General features: G+C 37.0%; 1 protein-coding gene across 2 annotated transcripts in view; it reads right to left on the bottom strand.

The window, feature by feature from the left end:
* Positions 1–5840: 5840 nt before the first annotated feature.
* LOC150102512 (ATP synthase subunit s, mitochondrial) overlaps positions 5841–17902 on the bottom strand; it is a 74159-nt gene continuing 62097 nt past the window's right edge. For both annotated transcript variants that reach the window (XM_090399100.1, XM_090399101.1), the window contains exon 5: positions 5841–6101. In XM_090399100.1, the coding sequence (XP_090255226.1) occupies positions 5975–6101 (127 nt within the window). In that variant the 3' untranslated portion in view covers positions 5841–5974. The remainder of the gene's footprint in view (positions 6102–17902) is intronic.

Raw genomic sequence — 17902 nt, 5'->3', positions numbered from 1 at the left:
TGCATTTTTCTGAATTTTTATAAGCTTGTCTAAACTGGTTTGTGATGTTTGCATCCAGATAGGTGAAGCATATTTCATTATGGTTCAGATAATAGAGGTGTATGTGACTTATAAGGTTTTAACATCAGCTCCCCACTCTTTACCTAAGATACTTTTCATGATATTTAGTCTTCTTTTTGCTCTGACTGCAACATTGTTGATATGTTTATTGAAGCTTAGTGATGGATCCAGAGTAACTCCAAGGTATCTGGGGTTTTCATTAAAGGTAATTAGTTGACTGTTTAATCTTTGGTCTCCACTTTCTGAGGTGGTTATTAAAGGTAAATACAAAAATTTCTGATTTAGTAGAGTTAATTTGTTTTTTTGGTTTTCACAGTATGTAGATAAACTTTCAATGGCTTTGTTTAAGTGACCTTCTGCTGTTTCTAGGTTGTTGTGAGCTGAGAATAGGACCAAATCATCAGCAAACATAGCTATTTTTGTTTCTTTATTTATCCTTTCTTTTAAGCTTACACAGTGATCCGAATACATTTTTGAAAATTATGGAGACAACTACCATGTTTGAATAAAAACTTTAGTTTAATATAACTATTTTAGTTATATTAAAGTTTTTATTCAAACACAGTAGCTGTCTCCATAATTTTCAAAAATGTATTTCTTTATTTAATATTCCCCCCTGCAATTCATTGAGAAGGTCATTGATATAAAAGTTAAACAATACAGTTCCCAGTACTTAGCCCTGTGGGACTCCCACTTGTAACCTTCTGCCTCCTTGATACTGCTCCACCATACAGAACTCTCTGATACCTATCTCTGATATTATCTGATACCAATCAGATTATCTGATTGGTATCAGATAATCTGTTGCCATCTTTAATTTATAGGCTTTGATAAGTTAATCAAATGGACTCTGTTGACGTGCGCGTGTGTGTGTAAATAAATACACATCAAGTACAGTGCAACAGAAAGTTTATGAATTAGGATGGAGGGAGAGAAGGATTTCATATAATGACCTTTTCATTTTGTGAAGGTCTGGTGATAACAAAACTCGATCACGATCTCTATAGACTGGAGATATTTCTGCAATATTATATTTTATTTATTTTATTATTTTGATAATTATGTGTTTGATATTTCCATGAATAATTTCCAACAATGAATGCAATTTGTGCATAGAAAATCAGGATTGATGCTCCTTAAAAATGTATCAAACTAAGAATAAACTAAAATGTACAAGCATTTTAATAGGACTTCATGTTTGCAGTTTATGAAATAATTTTGATAGAAAACAGGAAAATCTAAAGACAAGAGCATAATAGGAAGGGTAGTCAGCATGTTGCCTAGGTATGACTGTGGTGAAATGTGGTGGAGAGCAAGGATTATGAATGATATGCTGGCTGAAATGTGTGAGGAGACGGGAGTACAGTTTGTTAATGTATGGAATGAGTTTGAGGGAAAAGTGAACTATATGGGAGCGATGGACAGCATTTGAGTGGTTATGGTGTGAGTTGCTTGGAGAGACTACTGTTGGAAGGTAGAGAAGTGAGTAGAGGTGGTTATGAATGGGAAAGTGAGTAGTATGAGTATAGAAAATGAGAGAATTAGTGTGCAAAAGGAGCAGAGAAATGGGGAGGCTCAGGGTGGACAGGGGTATATAGAGTGAAAAAGGTGGATGTTCAAAGAGGAGGTGAGAGCATGTGTAGACAGGAAAGGAATAGGATAACCTGGGATCAGGGGAAAATGGTTGGGATTGAAGGGGGGGTTCTAAAATGAAGAAGTAGAAAGGGAAATGGCCCCAGTCGAGCATGGAGAGATCGCATCGAATGAGTGGTATCAGTGGAACTAGCTGTAGATCCAGAAATGAGCTGTTGTGTTTGTATACAAATGCTAGAAGTATAAGAAACAAGGCAGATGAAATGGTTGCATTAATTGCATCTGTTCACCCAAAGATTGTCGGAATAAGTGAGACATAGTTGGAAGAGGATGACATCCTGACAGAAATAGAGATGGAAGGGGTATGATGTGTTTCGTGAGGATAGAAGGTGTAAAAATGGAGGGGGAGTGCTATTAATGATAGAGAAAGAGTTATGTCCATACAAAGTAGAGATGCAGGAGGGAAATAGTGCCAGGTGTTTTAAGGCAGTATGGTGCGAGATAGAGGTGAATGGAATCAAATACTTGGTGGGATGTTGTTATAGACCAGATAATGTAGAGGGTGGTGATAATGAAATGTATAATCAAACTGGCCAAGCAAATAAGAAAAGGGTGATCGTTATGGGTGATTTTAATTATGGCAATATAGACTGGAATGATGATATAGCAACTGGAAGTAAAGAAAATGAGTTTCTTGAGTTTTTGAGGGATAATTACCCCAGACAGTATGTAACAGAGGCACACGGGGATTGAGAGTCTTGGATTTGGTGATCACATCAGAGGATGTAATTATAAATGAAGTGTCAAATCACCCACCAATTGGTGAGAGTGACCATGAGGTGATTACCTGGGTGGTTGCCAGCAGTGTGAGGACCTCTGTAAGAAAAGGGTATATGTGGAACTACAAGGGGGGGATGATTACGAAGAGCTCAGAAGACAGCCTGCAGGTGTAACATGGAATGAGCAGTTAGCTGGAAAAGAGATCAATGCAGCTTGGGGAATTTTCAAAATCTTTCTAGTAGATGCAATGTCTAAATGTATTCCAAGGGTGAGAAGGTTAAATATGGTGGGTGTGAGATGGATGAATAAAGAGATTAAGCATGCAATACAGAGAAAAAGGGCATTGTGGAGGCAGCATAAGAGAAGTGGAAATAACCAATTCCATGAGGTTTACAAAGAACAAGCAAAGAGGGTGATTTGGTTGTTGAGGATAGCTAAAGAGAGGTATGAACAGCACTTAGCTAATGAAGCCAAAATGGATCCTAAGGAGTTCTTTCAATATGTAGCCAGCAAAAGAAAGAATGATTATGGAAGGATGACATTGATTGGAGAAAATGGTATAAAGACAGCTGTTGCAGAATGTGTGGTGGAAATACTTAATGAGCAGTTCATAACAGTCTTTCAATCTTGTGAATGTGACTTCATGGAGAGATTGAGAGCAGTTGATGATGGGGAGGAAAGACTGACTGTAAGTGAGCAAGAGGTGTATGGGGAGTTGAGTAAACTAGATGTTAATAAGGCTGCGGGACTAGATAATATATCACCACGTATTCTGAAGGAATACGTGGTGATATATTATCTAGTCCCTGCCTTGAGATATTGTTTCAATACGAGTCTTGCACTCGGTGGAAGGAGGGCAAGATTGTGCCACTACATAAAGGAGGTGATCGAACTCAAGCATCAAACTATAGACCTATCTGTGTGTCAGGTGTTGGGGTTAAGTTGTTGGAGAAGATTGTGAGAACTACGATTCAGAGTTTGATTGACAACAATGGTATTATCTTTGATGGACAGCATGGATTTGCTAAAGGGAGGTCATGTTTTAGTAATCTACTTACATATTACAATAAAGTGACTGCTTCCTTGGACAGAGGAGAAGGATACACAGTAATATACTTGGATTTTGTGAAGGCTTTTGATAGATTACTTCACGATAAGTTGACAGTCAAACTAGAGCAGATGGGGTTGGATATTAGATTAGTGCATTGAATTGGAGACTGGCTATCTGATAGGTATCAACAAGTTGTGTATGGGGGGGAGCGATATCTAGGAAAAGGAAAGTCACTAGTGGAGTGCCTCAGGGATCTGTTTTAGGGCCATTACTATTTAACTTGTATATTAATGATATAGGTGAAAATTTGGATGGAGATATTCAGTTGTTTGCAGATGATGCAAAGTTGGGATGAACCATGAAGAGTAGTGAAGATGTTGTGGCCTTACAAGAAGACTTGAATAAATTGAGTGAGTGGGCACAGAAATGGGGATGTGAGGTTCAATGTTTGAAAGCGTAAGGTTTTAAAATTTGGAACACAAAAATGGGATGCAGAATTTACGCTTGGTGAGGATATATTGTTGGAGGTGGAGGAAATAGGAAATCTGGGGGTGATAGTGGATAAGGATCCCCTAAAATTTAGGGGACACATAGCGAAATTTGTGAAGACAACACAAAGGCTTCTGAGAATGATGTGGAGGACACTGACGTGCAGAAATAGGGAGATTCTTGTTCCGTTGTAGGCTTTGATTAGGCCACACATGGACTATTGTGCCCAGATTTGGTCACCTGGTTTTCAGAAGGATGAAGATATTTTGGGGTTGTTAAGGGGTTGTTATAGTATCAATGCTGGAGAAGTTCTACAGAAAATAGTGGGAGAACAGGGAAGAACCAGAGGTCATCCCTAGAAACTGTATAAAGAGGGTGTGAGTAGGGGAGTGAGAGGCAGGTTTCTTTGTGTAGAGTTGTAAATGATTGGAATGCCTTGCCTGAGATTGTGGCGTTTGCAAGTAGTTTGAGTGTGTTTAAGACACGATATGATGAGCTGTGTGTGTGTGCGTGTGTGTGCGCACGTGCATGCGTGTGTGTGAGTGAGAGAGATAAAAGGACCTCCCAGAAGAGTCTTTGACTCCATAAGGTCTTGGGGTAGTAATAGTAGTAATAATAATAATAATAATGACTGAAAATAATATCTAATGCAAATATGTAAAAAGAGATTGAACTGTTAATTCAGTTAAGTAAATTTAATTAAGCTAATTCAGAAAAGTAAATGAGATGACTTACTTTTACTTCAGATAATTTCTCTAAACAGTTTAAGGCTCTCTAAAAATACTAATACCAGATATATAAGTTCAAATGAAAGCATTCATGCAATCAGCAAGGTCATTAAAGTTTATGAAGATCAATCATGAATTGCAGTTCAATTTCTTTATTATTTTTTTTTTTCCAAGTATTAACATCCAACATTAACATTATTATTAACATCCAACCTGCATGGAGTTAGACACTCATCATGGGAGGTACACGCTATTGTACACAATACTCATCCAACTGTGCCTTAAAATTATTCAATGTGTCTACATTCAAAACACACTCCAGCAATGCCTTCCACTTACCAACCACTCTCCATGCAAAGAACCTTCTCCTCACTCCTCTGCTCATGCCCTCTTTATGCAGTTTCCAGCAAAAGCCTCTTGTTCTAACCCTCCTCTCTCATTCTATGAAAAATCTCTTCCTTGTCAACCGGATAACACCCCCTGACTAGCTTATACGTCTCCAATCATATGACCCCCCCTTCCTCCTATTCACAAGGATTTGCAATTTACATTCTCTCAATCTGTCCTCATACCACACATTTCAAAGACCCCTGACAACTTTTGTAAATCTTCTATGGATCCTTTCCAACATATCCTCGTCACCATGAAAACTAGGCGACCAGATCTGTGCACAATAATCCACATGAGGCTGTGATCAAGGCCTTATACAGTAGCATCATAACCTCTTTATTTTTGCATGTTGGGGTTCTCCACATCATTGTCATTATCTGATGTGATGTATTCACAACTTGTGCAATGTGGCCCCTGAAATTCAGGTCCTTGACCACCACCACTGACAGATCTCTCATTTCTTCTGCCTCCTTTAAAGTTTCCCACACCAAGTGTATACTTTGCATCCCACTGTTGTTTACCAAATTTCAAAACCTTACACTTTGCAGCACTGAACTGACAGTTTCATTTACCTGCCCATTCATAGTTTACTTCAACTGAAATATACTTTACATAATAGTGCTTCAAACTGCACACCAGTTAGAAGTACCTATTATACTAAGAAAATAAATTTTAAAAAATGTAATTAAGTAAAAATTGTGAATAAAAACAAGGGAAAAATATTATCAACTGAAATACACTTTGTCTCAAACAAGTTCAAAATGCATTTAATCTGAATTTTTTTGAGAAATGAAAAGAAATAACTATCAAACTTTGTGATCAACCATCATAAACATTATGTGTACAAAGCAGGATTCAGGATGGTGCACATTATCTTTTCAAATCATTCTCTTTTACTCTCTGGAGGAAAATTAACATTGCATGCAGGCAAACTGACTTGAAGAACTTGAACACAATGTTCTCTGTTTTTAACCTCAGGAAGATCAAAAAGATATAGATACTTCAAGTTTCTACAAATAAGAAACAAAAAAGAACAAATAAATAAAATAACAGTGTTTAATATCTATTTTAACCATCTCACAACACACACATGTATGTATGTATGTATGTGTGTGTGTGTGTGTGTGTATATATATATATATATATAGTGTGTGTGTGTTTACATGTGTAATTTTCTTAAATATAGCAATCAACATCCATTTATTATCGTTATTATTAACAGACCTTCCAAGGAATCAAAAGATTCATTACAAGAGGTCCATACTTTAACATGAAAACAGCAGCAAACATGCCTGAAACATATTCATAACTTTCACACTTGCAGGTAATACATTGTGAAAACTATGAATTCACCAATTTTCCATCCTCCAAGGAACCTGCTCTTAACTCCCTTACTCCTACCTTCTTTATCTATGGATAGCTTTTGTTCTACATCAGCCTCCCTTTTCTTCATCAGTCATTTTCTGTCCACTGCTGGACAAAGGCCTTTTCCCCAAAGTCCTCCATTCGTTCTTATCATGAGTTCTATGCCACAAAGTTCCAGGCATCTCTTTAATCTCATCCTTCCACCAATGCCACTTGGATCTTCGTTTAGCTCTCTTTCAATTTCTGTGATACCATTCAAATATCAATTTTGTTAGAGCCTTCTTAGCTCAGTCGATATAGACAAAGCCATTTGGTCAGAAAGACCTGGGTTCGATTCCCGTCCATGACGTCAGGAACCTTTATCTGGCCTCTTTCAACTAAAGGTGATATAGCTGGTCGCATATGGAGGTAGAGGCTTTTTTTCCATCCAGAAGCTTTGTTTTTTTTTGTCCCTCAGAACAGGCAAACTGGCTCGTGAACATACGCATCTAAAGTAATAAAATACATACTTATTGCTCATTAAGGATAAGTATGCATGATTGAAAAAAGGGGGAACCCCACATGAATAAGATAAGATCAACTTTGATAATTTTTGAGTGTGAATGAACTTCTTCAATTCATCTCTGTGCCTGTGGATGATTGCTATGGATGAGCACTCATTTCCCACAAATTTCAACAGTTCATCACTCCATCTACACCCTCTGTCCAAAAAGAAACCGAACTTTTGATAGAAAATAAAACACAGGCCAATTATAATTATTCAAATCATTTATTTCAATCAATATACTCTCCCTCAGCTTTGATACAGCATTTGGCACGGTCAATTAATTCGTTAAATGAGTTTTTTTATATTGGTTTTTTGGGATACCGTTGCGGGTCGTGGTTACTGCCGCTTGAACGTTTTCAATGGTGTCATATCGCTTTCCTTTCATTGGCAAATGAAGTCAGGGGAAGAGAAAGAAGTCACAGGGTGCTATATCAGGTGAATACAGCGAGTGATCCAACACACAAACTTGGTTTTTGCTCAAAAACTGTCTCACAATGTTCGAACGATGAGATGGTGCATTATCATGCAAAAGTGACCAGCTGCCTGCATTACGATATTCATGCTGCACGTGACGAATTCTCGCTATCGATCACTTCAAAACTTCGAGATAAAACTCAGTGTTGACTGTTTGGCCAGGCAAAATGAATTCTTTGTGGATAATGCCCTTGGAATCGTAGAAACAAATCAGCATTGTTTTTACTTTTGACTTCTCCAAGCAACTTTTTTCTGGATGCCCTCTTCTGGTGGTCTTCACTCAGCACTCTGGCACTTTGTTTTGGGCTCATAATCAAAAATCACGTTTCGTCACCAGTAACGATCGTTTCAAGGAAGTTTGAGTCCTTACAAGCGGTTTTAATGAGGTCCTTGCAGTGTTCAAATCGATACATTTTTTGGTCGTCGGTCAACTTCTGGGGAACAAATCGCGAATTCAATTTACGCAAAGTTGTGCAAAATTGATTTTGTAATCCCCAATTCATCTTCAATCAATCTCACGAATGATTTCAGGTTTTCCATGATGAAATCGTGCACTTTTTGGATGTTAACTTTGCTCAGTCCAGCTTTTGGACAGCCCGGCTTTTCGTCATCCTCAAGCATCTCATGACCACTTTGAAATTGCTTAAAACACTCGTAAACTTGAGTACGGGATAAGCATTCATCACAGTATGCTTTTTGAAGCATTTGATGCATTTCAGTAAAACGTTTGCCAAGTTTAACACAAAAGTCAATCACAGCTCTCTGCTTGAAACTCATTTTCCAACCGTTTGTCAAAACACACTGTCACTCTTGGCTTTATAACTCGGCTTCTAATGAAACAAATGACATAAAAGTTGACACAACCCTAATGAAGGTTGCAACTTTTGACAACAAAAAGATACAACAGGTGGCGCCTCTAGTTTCTTCCATTTTCGAAAAGTTCAGTTTCTTTTTGGACATAGAGAGTGTAATTTTTTTTAGGACATCCTCAGCCTCGTTTTCCTCCCTTTGGAATCCACTTCGTTAAGTGTGGTAGTCCATCACTCATCTTCTCTTCTGGATAGATGTCTGGCCATTTCCATTTTAGTCGCTTGTGGGAAAGAATGATGTCTGTGATATGAGTCAGACTTCTTATCCAGGTTGTTGGAAGCTAGCACCAGTCTCTACATTTTTCTTTGAGTTGTTACTAGTTTATTTGTCAGTACTTTTGTTGGAGTCCATGTTTCACAACCATACAAGATGACTGGAAGTACACATTGGTTAAATGTCTTTCTTTCTAAACAGAGAGGGACATCACTATTTTGAAAAATGCTTTTAATTTTTCAAATGTACTCCAGGCAAGTTGAACTCTTCCATTTATTTCCTTTTGGAATCCAAAGGAAGTAAACAGATGGATGCAGTGGATGCGACTAAATTTCCCCAACAATATGACTACTCTGATCGAAGCTATTTATGGAGATTAGAGGTGATGAAGAGGGAAATCTCTCCCAAATAATATCTGATACTAGAAGAGCTCAAAGAAGAATAAACATAATAATAATCAGGGCAACCCTCTTTTCCTAAATATTGGAACATTTGGAACATTCAACTGTCAAACACTTAAAGAGGAGGAAGATCTTACAATCTTACAGTATGAACTAAAACATATTAAATGGGACATCATCAGCTCAAGTGAAGTGCATAGGCAAAATGAACGTTTAATAAATCTTAGAAATGGAGACTACTTATACTACTACAGGAAAACTAAAGGGCAATATGGAGTAGGATTTCTAATTAAGAAAATAATTGCACCCCTTATTGAAGAATATAATTATACAGATGAAAGAATAATAGAATCACACTTAAAATAAACTCCAAACTTAAAATCAGGATCACTGATGAAGATATTCAAGCATTTTATGATTCACTGCAGCATGCTCTAGACCAGTGTTTCTCAAAGTGGGGTGGAAACCAATAGTGGGAGGGGCAATTTGAATATTTTGGGGAAGAATTACAAAATTATGTTGCATTCATCACCTCATCACCGATATAATCAAAAAATCACCATTGTCAGCAATAAATTATCGATGCTGCAATCCTGACTTTCCATACCTCCATACTCGAGCATTTCTGATCGAATATCATCTACTCCTACTGCCTTTTCATTTTAAGCTTTTGATGTCTTTTTCTACTTCAAGTATAGATATGTATTCCTGACTGCATGACTTGAGTATTTTTTACCACTGTGCTGGTTTCATTTAGTAATTTTTCGAATGAATTACTCCATACATCAAGGATATCTTTTTCTCCAGTTTTTCATGTCACCTTTATCATCTTTAATTCCTTTTACAGCACTCTTACCTCAATTTCTGAGCTTTTTTCAACAGTGTCCAGAATATTTTGTCACCTTCTTGATAATTATTTTTTATATTCTTACCAAAGTCTTCCCATGATTTTTGTTTAGCTATTGTATGCCCACAGTTCATAGAACTGGGGCTGGCAGATTGCCAAAAATAGTCTATTTATGCTGAAGGGGAAAAAGAAATAAAGGATGTAAAAAATGGTCACCAACATGCAAAATCACGTGCTTTATACATAAAATTTTCCAACTGCTATGCAAGCAAAATACTTACCACTTTAAAAACTATAGTTCATAAAAGAAAAGTTAATTTTCCGATGTGTAATAATAAACAATTCCCACAAGAAGGATTGATTACCCTATTATCGGAATGAATTCTCCTTCTTCTGACATGCGCAGAAGTGTTGAAGGGTTTTGCATCTGTAGGAATATAGTAGTTTTACACAGTGTTTAGCTTTCTTACATTTGTCTCTGTATATTCTAAGAGCACAAATTGACTTATTTCCCAAGAACTTTTGATATGCTTTCTTCTTTTCCTTCACTGCCTCTAACTTCCTGTGTCCATCATGGAGTTCTGATTTTTCTATCCTTGTAGATAACCTCACCACATGCCTCTCTGGGTGAATCAATCAATGTTTTCTTCAGGATTTGCCAGTGAATCTCCATGGTTTGGTTCCTGTTCTCAAACTTTTTCATTTTTTTAAAATAATGTTTGTGTATTTAGCCTACAGTTCACATCTGAGTGCTGCTCAACTTTTATTTGCTTTAAAACTTTCTTACATGTTCTTCTTTTCAATATGAAATTCAATTTTATCCTGCTCAAGACTAAATGGTGATCACTTCCAATTTCAAATCCTCTGTACATGCTAGTGTCCTGCACCAGTGAGAAGACATCACTATAAGCAATAACATAGTCAATGAGATAGTTGTTGGGAGTTTTTCCCACTTGGTTATACTATAAATTAAAGACACCGAGAAATTATATACTTGGTTTAATCCTTTATCCAAATGTAAGCAAACAAAGTTTGTATCTGAAATATATATAATCAGAACTAGAGCAACTTGTATATAGAAGCTAATGACTTCACATCACTTGCCTTAGTATCCCAAAATGCAAAGCACATATCTTTACTTAAGCCAGTCTCTGATATTATCAAGAAAATTCCTTTGAGCAATAATACAATTCAATGAAGAATTGATGAATTGGCCCAGGATGTTGAAGACTCGTTATGTGAGTATTTTAAAACAACCCAGCTCTCTATACAACTTGATGAGTCTACTTTACCAGAAAATGAAGCCTTACTTTTAGCATATGTACAATACATTAAAGAAAAATTTGCTAATTATTATTACTTGCTAAAAATTTGCTGACACTAAAGGAGAATCGATATTTAAAAAAAACTCTTCCATGCATTGGAAGAGTTTTAAAGAAAAAGAAATCGCTCTGAATAATCTCGTCAGTTTCTACTGATGGTAGGGCACTATCATAGTTTTATTGCATATTTCAAAGAGGCGGTACCAAATGTATTCACTGTACACTATGTGATTCATTCTCAACATTTATTATTATTAATATTCATGCCTCCATGGAGTCATGAGTCTCATTGTGGCAGGTCCATCCTAGGAAACACAAAGTCTATCATACCACCCATTGATGGTCCTTGCTTTCACCACTCCATCAGGCAATGCATTCTATGGTTCAACTACCCTCCATGCAAAGAAAACACTCTTCACCTTCTTGCTGACTGCTTCCTTTCGTAACTTTCAGGGATGGCTCCTTGTCATCACTCCTTCCCACTGTTCCACCAAGTGAAAGAAACTCCCCAGTGTCAACCCTGCCTCTTAACAGTTTAAAAATCTTGATCATATCACCTCTCCTTCTTCTATTCACCAAACTCTGCAGTCAGTCCACATTCCCTTAGCCGATCGTCATAACTAACATTGTACAGTCCTGAAACTATCTTTTTTTAACCGAGTCTGTACCTTCTTCAATTAATTTATCCTCTTCAAATCCTGAGGATGAAATATGAGAACAATAGTCTAAGTGTGGTCTGATCAGAGACTTATACAATGGACTGATAACTCTTTTATCTCTGCAGGTCAGCTTTCTTCTCAGTATTGCAGCAATCCTCTGGGTTACCTTCACTACCTTTGAATTTCAGTTTTCTATCAATCATCACCCCAGATCTCTTGTCTCCCGTACTTCCTCCAGTACAGCCCCTCCAATCAAGTATGCAGCCTCCCATTGATGTATCCCAAACTTCAAGACTTTACATTTTGCTGCATTAAATCGACACTCCCCATTCATTCGCCCATCTCTCCAGTTTATTCAAATCCTCTTGAAGGGCTGCCACTTCTGCACTATTACTAATAACCCTTCCCAGCTTCACATCATCTGCAAAACAACTGAATATCCCCTTGCAATCCACTGACAACATCAATGATATAAAGATTAAACAATACAGGTCCCAGCCAGTACTGAGTGCTACCTGTGGAACCCCACTTGTAACCTTCTGCCTCCTTGATATTGCCTCACAATACATAACTCTCTGAAACCTATCAGACAGCCAATCCTGAATCCAGTTGCCTAACCCGACATCTAAACTCATGTGCTGCAACTTAAATATCAGCTTATCATGTGGCACCCTGTCAAATGCCTTTGCAAAATCCAAAATATGGCAGTATATGCCTTTCCCTTATCAACTGCTATTGTCACTTTATTATAAAAGGTAATCATATTACTAAAGCAAGAGCATCCGTTAACAAATCCATGTTGACTCTCGCAGATAACATTACCTTTCTTTTAGGCTTACACAGTGATCAGAATACATTTTGGAAAATTATGGAGACAACTACCGTGTCTGAGTAAAACTTTAGTTTAATATAAACCAAAATCCACATTCGACGTTTAGACCTTTATATCAAGGTCATCTTCTGGAGCATATATACTATATACAGAGAAACAAGCTGCACTACAATCTACATGGTTTGCTAAAGTTACTGACCAACCATTACAACAATTATTGGCCTGACTTCTGGTGGGAAAAAAAAAACTTACTACATCAATGCCATAGTCCTATTATTAATATTATCTATTGGTTGTAAAATTACATTGGGAGCAACAACAAGTCTATATATATATATATATATATATATATATTAACATCATGATTATACATATAAATTCCAACCAGTTGGTGTGGGGTGGTTTCCACTAATAGCTGAAGGTTGCCTAGAGTCCTGAAGTATGCTGGATACTAAATGTTAAATAGGCTGAATGTGTGCCATCCAGATTCTTGGAATTTTTCATGCCACCATTATTGTTGATATTTAAAAAAAAAGATAAAAAAAGAGATAACATTACCCTCATCTGCTCAATGTGGGACCATGTATATGGTCCCTTGCTAATTTCTCAAAGACCTTAACAACTACTGATGACATACAAAGTGGCCTATAATTAGACACTTCCAGTCTGCTATCGCCCTTATGCAATGGAACCAACTTACCTTCGTTCCATTCCCTGGGTACCTTTCCCGTATTCAGACTTTCATTGAAAAGCAAGGTCAACGGAGCTGTCAGTTCTTTAGCACATTCTCTCAAAACCCATGGTGAAATACCATCCGGTCCCCCCAGCTTTACTGATATCCAGAGTACTCAGTATTTGGAACACACTCTCCTCTTGCAACTCTAAATCTCGAACCTGCCCTATCTCTCTCTCTCTCTCTCTAGTATTAAAACCTATTTCTCCAGGATGAAATACTCCAATAAAGTGTTCACTGAACAACTACACTATGTCCTCCACATCAGTAACTCTATTCCCATTTTTATGCCACAATGTCATTCTTCCACAATCATCTCTCCTCCTACTGGTCACATAGCTAAAATATTCCTTAGGATTTTCTTTGGATCTCAACTACAATCTCTTCTCATATTCTTTTTCACCTGCAATTCCTGTTTGATATTGTTTGTCATCCACTTTACTCCAAATTGTGTTCTCTTCTTCACTCATGAAATACAGCTTACTAGTGCTGCTAACAAATATTCCTTCACAATTTCCCAAGCACTAATGATATCTCACCCTTCCAATTCCTCCCTCCATGGAACTGTCCCAAGTTGATATCTAAGACTATTATAATCGCTCGCCTTATGATTCCACATGCATTCCCTTTTCTTTGATACTCCTGCATGTCTATTCATCTTCCAAGTCAAAACCACATTGTCACTCTCTTCAACTGAGGGAGAGATGTCATTACAGTTATTATCAGCTCTTCTGATGCTATGACCAAATCCAACCCTCTTGAATCTCTTGTTCCATCTATTACATGTTGCCTACGACATTTGTCTCTCAAGAATTCTAGAAATTCCATTCCCTTATTACTACATGCATTTTCCTCTTTTCAGCTTATACTGCTATAGTTAAAATCTCCCATAACAATCATTCTTCTTGCACTTGCCAAGCTCAACTACCTAAACATCTCCTGCCCCAACCCCCCTCTGTGCTCCTTGGCTTGTAGCAACACCCACTCCTCTGCAACTTCCACTAAATATCCTGTCGTGCCCACCTCTACCTCACACCATTTGCTTTGAAAACCATTAGTCACTGTCTTCCAAAGCCTCTACTCTAACAGGACATAAGTCAGCACTTATCATAAGCAGTACTCCACTACAGTGTTTTCTCTTCCTGCCCTGCTGAAAAATACTGTACCCTGCTTTTTTCTGTTATTATATCATCTTCCATTAACCATGTCTCAGAGATCCCAATAATCTTTGGCCAGGCTGATGCAATCAGTGCCACCGATTCATCTCCTTTATTCCAGATACTCCTGGCATTAGTATAAAGAATAAAAATGTCTGCTTCTATACCTATCATTATCTCCTCCAGAACCCACTGATCTCAGTGTTACCTGATATCATCCCCCTTTTCCCAAGCACCCATTCCCACAAAAGTCTACCCCCCCCTGCTACCATCCAGCCTGGGAATTCTAGTTTCCCTGTATTGACACACCAACTCGTTCAGAAAATAGCAATCTCTCAAGATGCCTACTTTTTCCTCATTCAAATGCAAGCAGCAACATTTAGTCACAAAATACCCGAGTGATCGCCTACACAGATCATTACATTATGTAATTACAGCAGTCGACAAAATCAAAAGTCATTCATTGAATGACAGATTGTTTGGACAACTTTGTATTGAAAACGATGAAGAATTCAATCGCTTGCTGCTCCATATACAAGTTCGTTGGCTATCCAAATGTGCCTGTTTGAATCAATTTTATAAACTCTTTAACTCAGTGCTACAGTTTTTTGAAAACAGATGATTCATTATAAGTCAACTTGATTAATTTCAAAAGTGACATAGCTCATTTGACCAACTTGTTTAACAAATTTAATGAAAAAAATGTACAGTTCCAAGAAGATGAGCTGAATTTAATAAAAACAAAAGCCGTCATTTCTGCATTTGTGTCAAAACTTAGCCCATAGAAATGAAACTTAGGATGACGAAAATTCAGCCAGTTTCCAAATCGATCAACAGTGGAAAAATGTGATGAAGACGTGCTCAGCTATTATCAGCACTTGGAGGCTCTCAATTGTGATTTCAACCAACAACTTAAAGATATTATTGAAATGAAAATACCCGATTGGATTTTGGACCCATTTTCAAGTACAAGCACAGAAGAATCTTTACAATTAAAAGAACTGATAGAAGTAACAACAAATGAGGAATTGAAATTCAAATTCACAAACAGGTACCAACAGTTCTGGTTGCAAAAGCAGATGCCAATACTTTATCCTGGATTGTGGGCTTGTAGTAAAAAAGGTTTTAATCGCATTTCCATCATCATATTTAGTAGAACATGGGTATAGTGCAGTCACAAATCTTTTAACTAAAAAAAGAAACAGACTGCAATAGCTGATTGCAGTGATTTAAGAATGCTGCTGACAAATATAGAACTAAATATCAATAAATTGGTAGCAGCACACCAGGCTCAACCTTCTCATTAGGATTATTTTTAATATTACTGATCTTTATTTACTATTTTATGTGTAATTTATGTTTGTTTTCTTAATTTTAACAGTGTTATTAAATTTTCAACTAAGTTTACGTGCAATTTATGTTTCTTAATATTCTGTTTGGAATAAATAAATTCCAAAGCATTTTATTTGCATCATCATCATCAAATTCCTGCCATGTACCTTCAAGAGGTGTACAGGATATGATAGTACTACATGAAAAATTTACATCATTGCTAACTTCCTATCTACAATTTTCCTCCAAATCAGCCTGTTACATGTCAAGACTCCAACATTATCAGATCTTATATTTCTATCAGCTAAAGCACTTTTTACCATATCAATTCACCTATATCTTGGTCTTCCTCTGGATCGTTTTTCTGCCAACCAGGCACAGATCACTTGTTTTGCTAATCTTTCCTCGCCCAGTCTGTTTAAGTGACCATACCACCTGAGCTTAGCTCTGCTAATGCATTCCTGGATGCTGACAAGGTCAAGTTCTTTCCTAATATCCTCATTTTTAATATGATATTGCCATTGATGCCATCTGTTCACACTTCTAATTTTTCTCAGGACTCTCATATCTGTGGTCTCTAGTCTTTGGTCAAGTGTTTTACTTCTGTCCCAGCTCTCAGATCCATAAGTTAAAACCGGTTTGAACACTGTCTTGTATACACAAATTCAGTGTTCCAACTAATTCTCTCTTATTCCATATGAATTTATTCACTTGACTTACTACCATACCAGCTTTGTTGATTCAGTTGTCTATTTCCATATTTAATTTACCATTTTCACAAAAAATCGTGCTTAAGTAGCTGAAATGTTTCACTTGTTCTACAGGCTCTACATTCACAATTCAGTTGACATTTTCAATGATTCTGCCTTTTGTCTTTGTCTTTTTATTGCTGACCTTCATACCATATCTATTACAACAGTTATTCAATTTAGTCAGGGAATCTTGCAGACTTGTAGCAGATTTATTTAGAAGTATAACATCATCCACATAAAGCAAAGAGCTGACATTAACATCTCCAACTTTGATATCATGTTTAATACCACTTTCCTTCATAATGTGATCCATGTAGATAATGAATAACAGAGAGAATAATGTACATCCTTGTTTCACACTAGATTTAATATTAAACCATCTTCCTGTACTTCCTTCAATTCTAACTGCTGACTTACAATTCAAATACTTAGAGACTAAGTATCTTGATATAATGCCCCATTGACACCATATAACTGTAGTATTGAATAGCTTCTCTCTTGGCCTCTTGTCATATACCTTTTCCAGATCGACAAAACTTAAATACAGATCTTTGTTATATTCCCATGATTTTTCAACTATCTGTCACAAAGTGAAGATCTGATCCTGACAGCCTCTATTTGGCCTGAATCCAGCTTGTTCTTCACCAAGCTTTTCTTCCACAATTCTTCTCAATCGTTTCTCAAGTATACCTGCATATATCTTACCATGCACACTCAGTAAGGAAATACCTCTGTAATTCTCACATTCAGTTTTATTTCCCTTTTCATATATGGGTACTATGAGAGCTCTACTCCAATCATCGGGAATTCGTCCCTCTGTCCAGGACTTCTGAACTATGCAATGCAGCCACTATAAGACTTTCATACCACCATACTTCAGCATTCCTGGTTGAATATCATCTACTCCTGCTGCCTTTCCACATTTCAAGCCTTTCATAGTTTTTTCTACTTCAAGTATGGATATGTATTCCTGGCTGTATGCCTGTTGAATGTTTTTTACCACTGTGCTATCATTGCTTGTTTCATTTAGTAATTTTTTGAAGTAATTACGCCATACTTCAAGGATATTTTAAGAATGATTTTCAGGAATGCTGATGGTATCGAGGTAACTGAATCAGCTGATATAGTGGAATTACTGAGCAAGCACTTTGCAAGCGTATATCATCCAGGTGGTGATATTGCAGGAATAACGGAACCAATAGCTTATATGGGAATTGAGGTGAATGAAATGGAGGTGAATAGTATATAACTAAACCTTAATGTGCATACATCTGTGGGATTGGATGGTATACCAGCTCGGGTCTTAT

Source organism: Typopeltis vanoorti, chromosome 10 (assembly GCF_054136105.1).
Source record: "Typopeltis vanoorti isolate ZY-2024b chromosome 10, IOZ_Tvanoo_1.0, whole genome shotgun sequence".
Taxonomy (NCBI): domain Eukaryota; kingdom Metazoa; phylum Arthropoda; class Arachnida; order Uropygi; family Thelyphonidae; genus Typopeltis; species Typopeltis vanoorti.
This window is presented reverse-complemented; position numbering and strand designations above follow the sequence as displayed.